Source organism: Rhinolophus ferrumequinum, chromosome 21 (assembly GCF_004115265.2).
Source record: "Rhinolophus ferrumequinum isolate MPI-CBG mRhiFer1 chromosome 21, mRhiFer1_v1.p, whole genome shotgun sequence".
In the NCBI taxonomy this organism is placed as follows: domain Eukaryota; kingdom Metazoa; phylum Chordata; class Mammalia; order Chiroptera; family Rhinolophidae; genus Rhinolophus; species Rhinolophus ferrumequinum.
Window position 1 is genome coordinate 15,169,544 of NC_046304.1, and position 11,532 is coordinate 15,181,075.

At 37.5% G+C, this 11,532-nt stretch overlaps 1 protein-coding gene across 1 annotated transcript; it reads left to right on the forward strand.

The window, feature by feature from the left end:
- The first annotated feature begins 5,359 nt into the window (after window positions 1-5,359).
- On the forward strand, window positions 5,360-6,319 carry LOC117013685 (olfactory receptor 3A1). The gene has a single exon (XM_033091055.1). The coding sequence runs from the start codon at window positions 5,372-5,374 to the stop codon at window positions 6,317-6,319; it is 948 nt and encodes a 315-aa protein (XP_032946946.1). The 5' UTR covers window positions 5,360-5,371.
- Window positions 6,320-11,532: the final 5,213 nt, after the last annotated feature.

Below are 11,532 nucleotides of genomic sequence, written 5' to 3' on the forward strand. Positions count from 1 at the left end.
CATCTGAGCTGAGTCTTGAAGACTTTGGCCACATGATGGGGGAAAAAGGAAATTCTATATAGAGGAAATACCATAAGCAAAGGTGGGGATGGAGGAAGTCACAGAGTTTGCAACTGATGATGTGGGTTAAAATAAAAAGGGAAAATAGGAGGCAGCTGTGGACCGTGATCCACCCACGGCACTCATTTGGACTTCAGCTTCTGCAGCCTGCAAGGCAAGACTTTGGGATCTACGAGGGCACAGCTATAGCGAGTGTGGGAGTGGGTCTTTGAGTTTTAAAAATGAGTCAGAAATAGGGTCAGCTGGTTAGCTCAGTTGGTTAGAATGCGGTGCTCTTAACAAGGTTGCCGGTTCGATCCCCACACGGGCCACTGTGAGCTGTGCCCTCCACAACTAGATTGAAACAACTACTTGACTTAGAGCTGGTGGGTCTTGGAAAAACACACTTAGATAAGTAAAAGCTTTTTTTAAAAAAAGAATGAGTCAGAATAGATTGAGAGAGTATTACAGGAGAAGGACTTTATGGCTTTAAGATTCTCAAGACAACTTGTGTTTCCTAGCATGGGGTATGTATAAAGGTTAAGAGCTGGGGCTTTGGGGTCAGGCTATGGGGGTTAAAATCCTGCCTCTGCAATTTGCTTTATGTGACCCGTGTTCTCTCTGTAAAACAGGAATTAAAATGGTATCCATCTCGTAGAGAGGTTTTGAGGAATAGATGAGTTAATACACGTAAAGCACTTAGAACTGTACACAGCGCCTAGCCCCGAGTACGTCTCCTCATAACTGTTAGCTGTGATTATTATCAGGAAATGTCCCCAGGAAACTGTCAGTATTAAAGATACTGGGGCAGCCTGAACAGTAGATATCACAAGGGAAAGGGATTTCTGGTTTCTTTTTTGTTCAGTTAGTTTATTGTGATATTGGATTTAGTAGGTATGACATGAACATGTCCAGGAGGTGGTACTTCATAAAACATTATAAAAATCATCTGTGTTCATCGAAGACAAATCAAAAAGTAATGAAGAGTAGAGGGAAAATAATAAAAACTACCCAGATTATTACTCAAACCACTGATAAAGTTTGGTATTTCCTTCTAGTCTTGCTCCTGTGTGTGTGTGTGTGTGTGTGTGTGTGTGTGTGTATTTGTGTGTTAATATTGAAATAATATTTTGTTGTATAGTTTTGCGTCCTGCTTTAGTCACTTTATATCATAAGAATTTCAGTTTTTAATTTGAATTTGAATGTATTTTGTATGATGTTTTCCATGAATATATGCTGATGGTATATAAGGAATATATGGATTTTTGTATATTTGTTTTTTATCTTGCTACTTTAAAAAATATTTCTCCATTTGTTTTCTCTTATAGACAATCAAAAACCTTTTTCTCTACCTATCCAACATATAAACTTGATTTTTCTATTTCTTGACATTAATTTTGCTAATGATTCTAGGACAATGATAAAAAAAAAGATGTAATGGGGGGGATTCTTCTCTTGTTCCTGTTTTCACAGAATAATTTGTTATTCTCCATTAGGAAGGATCCTGCAGTATCCTCTCATTCCTGGATAACAAGTGGGTGTTTTTTCTTTAAATCAAGACTGGATCTTGACCTGTAAGAAGTACCTTTTAGGTAATTGATCTGATATATTATATACATACATTTACTTATATTAAATCATCCTCAATTTCTTATCAGAGGTCTCCTTAATAATGGTAGATTATTCTTTCAAATATTCTGAGTTTTTAAATTTGCTGTAGCTGTATTTAGCATTTTGTTTCTCTATTCATAACTAAAGTTACTCTCTAGTAAAATTTGATATATTTCTTCCAAAACATTTTAGATCTTACTGTCAAATGTATGTTAACTTTATAAAAAGTAGTGGCATGCTTAAATGTTTTTCTCTGCTGCAGGAAGTTTATATAGCATGATAATATTCTGTTCATTAAAGTTTAAACAAAATATCTTTCAACAGCTTTATAAGCTTAGGGATTGCTACTAGGGTAATTATTTCTTTGGAAAATTTTTCGACTTTCTTCTTTTCTCTGTTTTATTTGGGTTTTTAGATTGTTCTTAAATATATTTTCATTGACATTTCCCTTTCATTGTGCCCATTTTATTGAAATTTTCCATTTATGTAATGTAGTTATAGGGAATATCTCTGGCTGTAACCCTTTCTAATTTGTAATTGTATTTACCCATTTTTTTTCTTGTTTATACTTTCTCAAATGTCCATCTATTGGTTATTTAAATGGATTTATTTTTCTTTTGGTTTTCTAATTTATCATTCATTCATTTATTCTATTACACTGTGTCCTACCCATGCAATCCTGTTCCCCAGGAAAGACCAATACCTCCAGATTCTCAAGTAACTTTCTGGATATATACTTACAAGCAAAAAAAAAATTTATATATTATATTACATTATATCATATCATATTATATATGTGCATGTGTGTATATTTTTTTCCTCTTTTTTAATGCAAACCAAATCATACTTTATTCATTCTAAAAATTGTATTTTACATTTAACAATATGGCTTTGACATCTTTCAGATCAGCATGGACTGGGCTGTTTCCTACAGCTGTATAGTATTTCTTTGTAAGGATATACCATAATGAATTTAGCCCTCTAATAATGAACAATTAGGTTATTTTCAATTATTTGCTATTACAAACAATGCAACAACAAATAACCTCACACGTATGTCACTTTTTACATGTGACCATATATCTGTTGAATAAGTTCTCAGAAGTGGAATTGCCAGGTAAAGGGAAAATTACATTGGTAATTTTGAAAAATATTGCCAAATTTCCCTTTTTCACTTCTACCTTACAACTATTATACAAATTCTCCTTATGCCCAACCCTAAGCTGGAACTATACACAGAATGGAACTTGGGAAATGTACTTCCAGCTTAGCTAATTTGTTAGAAATTTTGAATTTTAATAGATTAACCAATTTTTTTTATTTTAAAGTTTTTTCTATATTTTAAGTCATCCTTACACTATTAAAATTCTCCAATTTTCCCAATAATTTTATGGTTTAATTTTTACATTTAAATATTTGATCCATTTATAATTCATTTTTGCAAAATATATGAAGTGTGTATACAACTTACGTATTGGTCCCAGATAGCTATGTCACTGCCCCTATTAATAACACTTATTGAATAATACATTTTCCCATTCATTTAAGATATCACTTATATCATGCACTAGATTTCTTTATTACTTTATGTCTATTCCTGGACTTTTCATTTTATTAAGCTTATAAAATGTTATTTTATTTTTTCAGATTTTTGAGGTATAACTGACAAATAAGATTGTAATATGTATAAAGTGCAAAAAAAAAGATGATTTGACATGTATTTACATTGTAAAAGGATTCCCACAATTGAGTTAATTAACATATCCATTACCTCATATAGTTACTTTTTAAAATTAATTTCAGGTGTACAAAACAATGTAATAATTAGACATTTATAGTTACCTTTTTTTGTGTGAGAAGTTCTCTTAGTAATTAAGTTTTCTTAGCTAATTTCAATGATGAAATATAGTATTAGTACCCACCTGGCACTACACGTAGTTATTACAATATTATTGACTGTATTACCTATGCTGTACTTTACATCCCTGACTATTTTGTAACTATCAACTTATACTTCTTAATCCCTTCTCCTTTTTCACCTACTCCCCAAACCCCTCCCATATGGTAACCATCAGTTTGTTCTCTGTATCTATGAGTCCGTTTCTCTTTTGTTTATTCTGTAACCACATCTCCCTTCTAAAAATTAAAAAAATAAAAGCTAATTTAACCTAAAGATGAGCAACAGAAAAAAGATTGAGTACTAGAAAGAGTGTGAAAAATGGGCACTCATAAATTTTAGGGAAAATATTTATTGGGACGAGCTTATTAGAAAACAATTTAGAGCATCTATAAAAATTAAAATGTTCATTCTTTTTAAGACAATTCTACTTTTTTAAACATACAATCTTATATTAGTTTAAGGTGTACAGCATAGTTATTCAACATTTATATACCTAAAGAAGTGATCACTGTGGTAAATCCAGCAACCATCTGACCCCGTAACGTGCTATCACAATATTATTGACTATATTCCTTATGGTGTACATTATAACCCCATGACTTATTTGTTTTATACCTGGAAATTTGATCCTTTTATTCCCCTTCATTTTTCCCCTCCTTTTTAAATTTTTCAATTACAGTTAATGTTCATTATTATTGGTGTCAATGGGGTGTTAAAGGCCCTTACTATGATTGTGTTGCTGTTGATCTCTCCCTTCATATCATCAATATTTTCTTTATATATTTACATGCTCCTATGTTGGGTGCATAGATGTTTACTAGGATTATATTCTCTTGTTGGATTGATCCCTTTATCATTATGTAATATCTTTCTTTGTCTCTATTAGAGTCTTCATTTTAAAGTCTATTTTGTCTGTTATAAGGATTGCTACCCCGGTTTTGTTTTTGTTTTTGTTTTATTTGCATGAAATATCTTTTTCTATCCCTTTACTTTCAGGGTGGGCTCTCAGGGAGTTACCAGGATAGCGCATGTGGAGATCACCAGGCTAATTCAGTCTCAGATTTGGCTGTGTGCAGGAGGGCTCAACATAGGAAAGATGTGTGCCTGCCTATAGGCTATACATGAGACATTTAGCCCTCCTCTACTTCTTGAATCCAGGATCAGAGAAGGTAATGATGCCATACTATGCACCTCCTCCCATTATTGCAAAGAAGAGCTTTTGATTTTTGTTCCTTAGTGAGTGCCCCTTTTCTGTGGAGAATTGTACTTGTCTAGCTTTTTCTACAGTTATGGATTTTCTCTCTTTGCCACTCTCTTATTCAATCTCCATTATTCTTGAAGCCTTCTCATCTAGTTTGTGTATTAGAGTTTTGCATACTTACTAGTTTCTTTGAAGATAGAATCTACATTTTTATTCTTGTTCTGCTTGTCTTAGGAAGGAATGAGTTTTGAGAAGAGAAAGTTCCAGATTTACTCTGCCATGTTCAAACCAGAAATACACATTCTACTTATTTATTTTTCCCAAGGGTTTTGTCCTTCATAATCACTACAAATAGATTCTTTCAGCTAAGACAGGGAGGGAGGTCCAGACTGGTGATGTCTCCTGTCCTTGCAACTGAGAGTGATGTAAAGCTATTGAGATAAATGTAGTGAGAGAGTTAATAAATGTGGTGTGTTCCTAGGAGTGGGAATGTCCTTACTTGGAGAGGGGGAACTTAGCAAAGGGCTCAGCACATGGAAAGGAGTCTATTTCTTCTTTTTGAATAAACATAGTAAGAAAAATGATTCTTTATCTCCTTGAATGTTTCCTTGCAGGAAGTAATGCAGCCAACATTTTGGGCCAATGAAACAGCCATTACGGAGTTCATCCTGCTGGGCTTGGTGGAGACACCAGGGCTGAGACCAGCTGTCATTGTACTCTTCCTCTTTGCCTACCTGTTCACTGTCGGGGGCAACCTCAGCATCCTGGCAGCCATCTTGGTGGAGCCCAAACTCCACACCCCCATGTACTTCTTCCTGGGGAACCTGTCAGTGCTCGACGTTGGGTGCATCACCGTCACTGTTCCCTCAATGTTGGATCGTCTTTTGTCTCACAAGCGTACAGTTCCCTATGGAGCCTGCCTCACACAGCTTTTCTTTTTCCATCAGTTGGTTGGTGTGGACTGCTTCCTGTTGACAGCCATGGCTTATGACCGATTCCTGGCCATCTGCCGGCCCCTCACCTACAGCACCCGTATGAGCCAGACGGTCCAGAGGTCATTGGTGGCTGTGTCCTGGGCTTGTGCCTTCACCAATGCACTGACCCATACTGTAGCCATATCCACGCTCAACTTCTGTGGTCCCAATGTGATCAATCATTTCTACTGTGACCTCCCACAGCTCTTCCAGCTCTCGTGCTCCAGCACCCAACTCAACGAGCTGCTGCTCTTTGCTGTTGGTTTCATAATGGCAGGTACCCCCATGGCTCTCATTGTCACCTCCTATATCCATGTGGCAGCTGCAGTTCTACGAATCCGCTCCGTGAAGGGCAGGAAGAAAGCCTTCTCCACTTGTGGCTCCCATCTCACTGTGGTTGCCATATTCTATGGTTCAGGTATCTTTAACTACATGAGACTAGGTTCAGCCAAGCTTTCAGATAAAGATAAAGCTGTTGGAATTTTTAACACTGTCATTAACCCCATGCTGAATCCAATCATCTATAGCCTCAGAAACCCTGATGTGCAGGGCGCCCTCTGGCGGGTGCTCACCGGGAGGCAGTCGCTGGCTTGATAAGATCTTGAGTGTCACTTCCTCCTTTTTTCTTTTTAGATTAAAGGAAAAATCCTAGCTGTCTGGAACTGCTTCTATTTCCCTGAGCATGAGGATTTTTTTGTAGGGGATAATACTTATTGTTTCCCAAAGAAGCCCGACCAGTTATAGGGAGTGGGTGTATAAGTTAATGCTAAGTCAATCCCCTTGACAAATTACAGCTTCAGTCACTATGTTCTCCCTTTTCTGGGTAGAAGTGAAACATAGGAAGTCCTGAATGCTTACAGGTTCATGTCCCACAGGGAATAATTCTTTAGTTGCATATAGCCTGGATTCCCAAAAATATCTCAACAAACCTCCCACCCCCAAACTCCACCCCAGAGGGTCATCTGATTCCTCCAAATTCAGATATGCTTGGTCTGTATATAAAACATAGGCTTAGAAATGAGTTATTTTATTTCTGCCATCAGGCTTCTACAAGCCTAAAAAAGCAGCTCATCTGTTCCCTATCGCACAAAGATGCCAGAGGATATAGAGGGGACAGATGAGGAGCTGTATGGTCATGTATTCTCTAGTAACTCTGGAGGGCATGATCCCTGTGTGAAAAAATTTAAAATTCCATTAACACATATGATAAACCTTCTAATACAAAAATAAAATTTCCTCATTTATCCCTTCTCGTGTTTCAAATCTTTTGAAAAGATAAGCATTTACAATTGAAATATTATTTCAACATTAAAAAAAAATTAGAATACTCAATGTAAAATTCCCCTCTAAATTCTCACTCTCGGTCCCCAAACCTAGGTAAGACAATCCATATCTGTAAATACAAGTCTGTTGTATTTGGTGATGCCTCGCCCTAAATTTCTCTAATCAGTAGGAAAATATGTCTCTAACCTTGAAGAAGACCTCATCTTGTTTGCTGCTTACCAGCCTTTAGTTCAGTACCTTAATTCTCCTTAATTCCCTTAATTCTTCTTAATTCTCTCTGTAGCTTATTTCTCCTTCTAACATCCTTTTAGGACTAATTGCCCACTCCTGGCATCTCCACTGTGCCTCTGATGTTTCCCAATTAATTTCCCTAAAACTTCCCTTTGGCCTGTACCTGTGGCTTGGCTTCTCCATGATCCTTTATGGGGGTGAAGGGACTGGAAGGGTGGGATGAGATAGAGGCAAAGAGAGAGGACATGATAGAGGAAAGCAAAAGAAGGGGGAGTGTGTAGAAAAAAATGAAGATGAAAGATGAGGAATAGGGAGAAATAAGATAGAATTTCAAGCAAAAGGGGACCGAACGGGGTAGAGATAGAGTGAAAAATGAGAAAGAATGGAGAGATTGGATAAGATTCCTCGAAACTGGTAAAAGACCAGAGGAAGGAAGTGTAGTAATAAAATTAGGGGGTCAGAGACATGGGCTTCCTATTATGTACTGTCCAGCAATAACCAATTCTGGCAGCTCTGACATCATCACTATAGTCCATCTTCTCTACCAAGAATAAAGCAATATTTTAAGTTTTGATAAAAGTGCTAAAAAGTGTACAGGGGACTCATTTATTGCTTCTCTAAACAGAAGGTGCTCTTAGAATGTCAGGGAGAAAGTTTATCAGATGGGGGAAGAAGAGAAAAGGAGTCCTGGTATTTTATCCACCTACATCTCTAAAATCTCATCAGCGTTTGTGACTAACTCCTCAACTTACCAATTTACTCCCTGCCTTTTGGATCATGCCTGCCAATACTGTCAAAAACTTGGGGGAAATATGGGTCTCTCCTGATCCTGTTTAGGTCACCAGACAAATTTCAAGGATGCAAAGAGAGAGCTTTCTCCAAAGAAACTGTCAAGGAAGACCTGCAACATGGTTCTCATCTCATCACTTCCTCTCAGCCACAATGCCCTTGACCTTGAGTAAGTTCTTTACCTTCTCTCAGCTTATATTTGATAGAGGTACAAGGTTATCAACATGGTTCTTCCACCTGTAATGTTCTCTGATTCTACTAGTCTGAATAAACAGACTGTTTCACTCTTTTTACCCAGAAGAGTTACCACATCTGCCACTGTCACTGCTTCTATCCACCAGGATTTCACCCTGCTGCAAAACAGATTTTTCTTTACTTCCAAAAATCCCTGTGCCCCTGGCCTTTCTGCCATATGAACAGTCACATAAAACCTCAAGAGAGGATTTTGTGTGGATCACTGGGGAAGAATGGATCAGTGGGTTCAGCATCATAAAGAATGACCCAACAACACTGATTCTCAGCACTCTATCCACCCTCCAGGATCGCAGGGTTTCTTTGATAATCTTTCCTTTGGAATTTGTCTCCTCTTTTTTATTCCAAACTGGAAATCTCTTTGCTGCATATTTTATCATACATGTAATGTAAAATGTTGTAGAAGTTCAAAATATACAGAATGTCATCATTACTCTTTTATACCATTCCCACAATAATCTCATTCTTTAAAAGTAACTATTGGTAATAGTTGGTGGCTAGCTTTGCAGACAAATGAACAAACACACACACACACACACACACACACACACACACACACACGTATTCCAAACACCATACTATTTTGTAATCTGTTTTTTTCTCTGTCCACATTATATCGTATCAGTCTTTACATGTCAACCAACAAATCTGTTATCCATTTTAAAGGATGCATAATATTCCATTTAATGTATAAACTATAACCTATTTAACCAAACATCTATTGATGTAATCCAAGTTTTTTTTCTTTTCTCTTTTCCTTTTTTTAAATAATTGCTAATAATACTAGAATATTCTTATTTATATATCTTTCCATACATCTGAAATTATTTTCACTGGTTAAATTTATAAAAGTAATTTGTGTGTGTGTGTGTGTGTGTGCACTCACACTAAGGAAATGCAAAGTTAAAAGTTGATAAATATTCTGCCTTTCGATTTGCAAAAAGATGTGTACCATTTTACATCCTGATTGACAGTTTGAGAATCGCCAGGACAATTTGCAAGGAAATATTGAGGATGATTGTTATCTTACTTGTTGACTTCCTTGGGTATTATAAATAAAACACTGATAATTACATTAAATATTGCATTATTTTTACATTTTAATTTCTTTCCTTATTGTGGTTAGGTAGATGTTTATATACAGAGGGAGCCAAAAAATGTATACACATTTTAAGAAAGGAATAAACTGCATTAAAATTGTAATACTCAATATATACGTATAACAAAAGATGAATACAAGTCACGTTTGACTTCTGCAATTACAAGAGGTTACCATCAAAGTGGTTACCATTAGTGTAATTTTAATACAGTTTTTTTTCCTTTCTTAAAATGTGTATACATTTTTGTGGCACCCTCTTATTTGTATTTGTGTTTATTATTTCAAAAGTACCTCTTCATGTTTTTTGCCCTTTTGGGGGTAGTTTATCTTTATCTTGATTGGTGGAAACTCTTCACATTTTAGGATAATATCTCTTTGACATATCTATTGCAAAATATCCCTCAATTTCCCATCTGTCTCTTTGTTTGGGGTGTCTCCTGCCCAAATTAAGTTGGACATTTTAATGAAATTTATCTTGCTTTACGTCATGCTTAGAATAAAACTACTTTTCCATCTAAATCCGGTACAAATATTTGCCAGTGATGTTTTCTAGTACTTTTACATTTCTTTTTAAATGAAATATTTAATACATAAGTGATTTTTGACTGCCTTTTGAGTTTTATCAAATCCATCTTAACTATCATCAAATGTCTTTCTCATTCATATTTTTAACAAATGATCGAGTTCTAGTTTTAAGGCTAAGTTACCTCATCAGCTACAAAAACATAATCAATGGCAGTATTTATAACAATGTCATAGAAGAACTTCAATTTAAAAAAAAAAGTTATTTTAAAAAGCAGTCGGGGGATTTCTGGTCAAGATAGTGGAGTAGATAGATCCTGTGCTTGCATCCTCTCACAACCACATCAAAATTACAACTAAACTACAGACAACCATCATTGAGAATCCCCTGAAGTCTAGCTGAACAGAAGTCCCATAATGAAGGACATACAGAAAAAGCCACATTCAGACTGGTAAGAAGGGCAGAAAGGCAGAACGGTCCCATGTATGGTGGTTAAAAATCAGTAGGGATATTGTGGCTGCAGAAGTGCCCCCTGAGAAGAAGGGGTCCAAGCCCCACACCAGGCTTTCCAGCCTGGGGTTTCAACGCTGGGAAGAGAAGTCCCCACAATTTCAGGCTGTGAAAACCAGAGGAGATTGTAGCTGAATGACACAAAGTGTGACTGGAGTCCCATGCATTCCTTTTAAAGGGCCCATGTGTGGGTTTACTGCTGACAGACTCATTTGCTCTCAGCTCCAAAGCTGGGGCAGCAGCTCAAAATGTGCCAGGGACATACTGGGAGGAACTGAATTGTCTGACTTCAGGGCGAGGACTGGATAGGCAGCTTTCTCCCAGACAGAAGTGTTGGCAGAAATCATTGTCCTTTGTTTAGCCTTCCCTTCTTCCAGCATACAGACCCAGGTGGTCACCATATCTGAGTCTCTGTCAACCTGGGTAATATTTCTCTCCACCCTGGCAATTCCCTGAAACCCCATCCCACCCAACTTGCAGATTCACCCAAGCCATGTCCAGTGGCTTTTCCATGCAAATGGCTTGTCTTGGCTCATGCTTTGGATTTTCCTAAAATCTCTTAAATGTTCACAGACCCCAAACTAGCATCATCTGGTCTCAGTGTGCTCCATACCTCTTGCTGAGTAGCCTCAAGACCAGCACTAGCAGCAGCCAGCCTTGTTTTTTTCAAGGCTTGGCCTCTCCCAGCCACTTCAAAGCCCAACACAGGTAGTGGCCATCTGTAGATTACTTTGCGGCTCATCCCAGGTGGCCATGGGCTTGCACAGACTGCAGCTGAACTTGGCCTGCAGCAGGTCCCCTCCCAGGAGGCCCTGGGGCTGGCATACCCAGTGGCCAGCTTCCGACTGAGCCAGAGCACCACCATTCCACCTCCAAGGATGACACACCCAAAGGACAGACTAGGCAGACACCCGAGTCCTACCAAAGGAAATCCTGCTTTGTAAGGTAAGCCCCTGCATAACAGCTCCTCCACTGTAGTCATAGCTAGTCCTTACAACTAATCAGCCTGAGAGTCAATCCCTCCCAGTGTCATGGAAACAACAACCAAGACTCAACTACAACAGGAGGGCAAACACAACCCACACAAGGGACATACCTGGAACACCTGACTCAGGTGAC

Excerpts from the sequence above, each read along its gene's own strand:
- LOC117013685 (XM_033091055.1), top strand. The coding sequence starts at position 5,372 with ATGCAGCCAACATTTTGGGCCAATGAAACAGCCATTACGGAGTTCATC.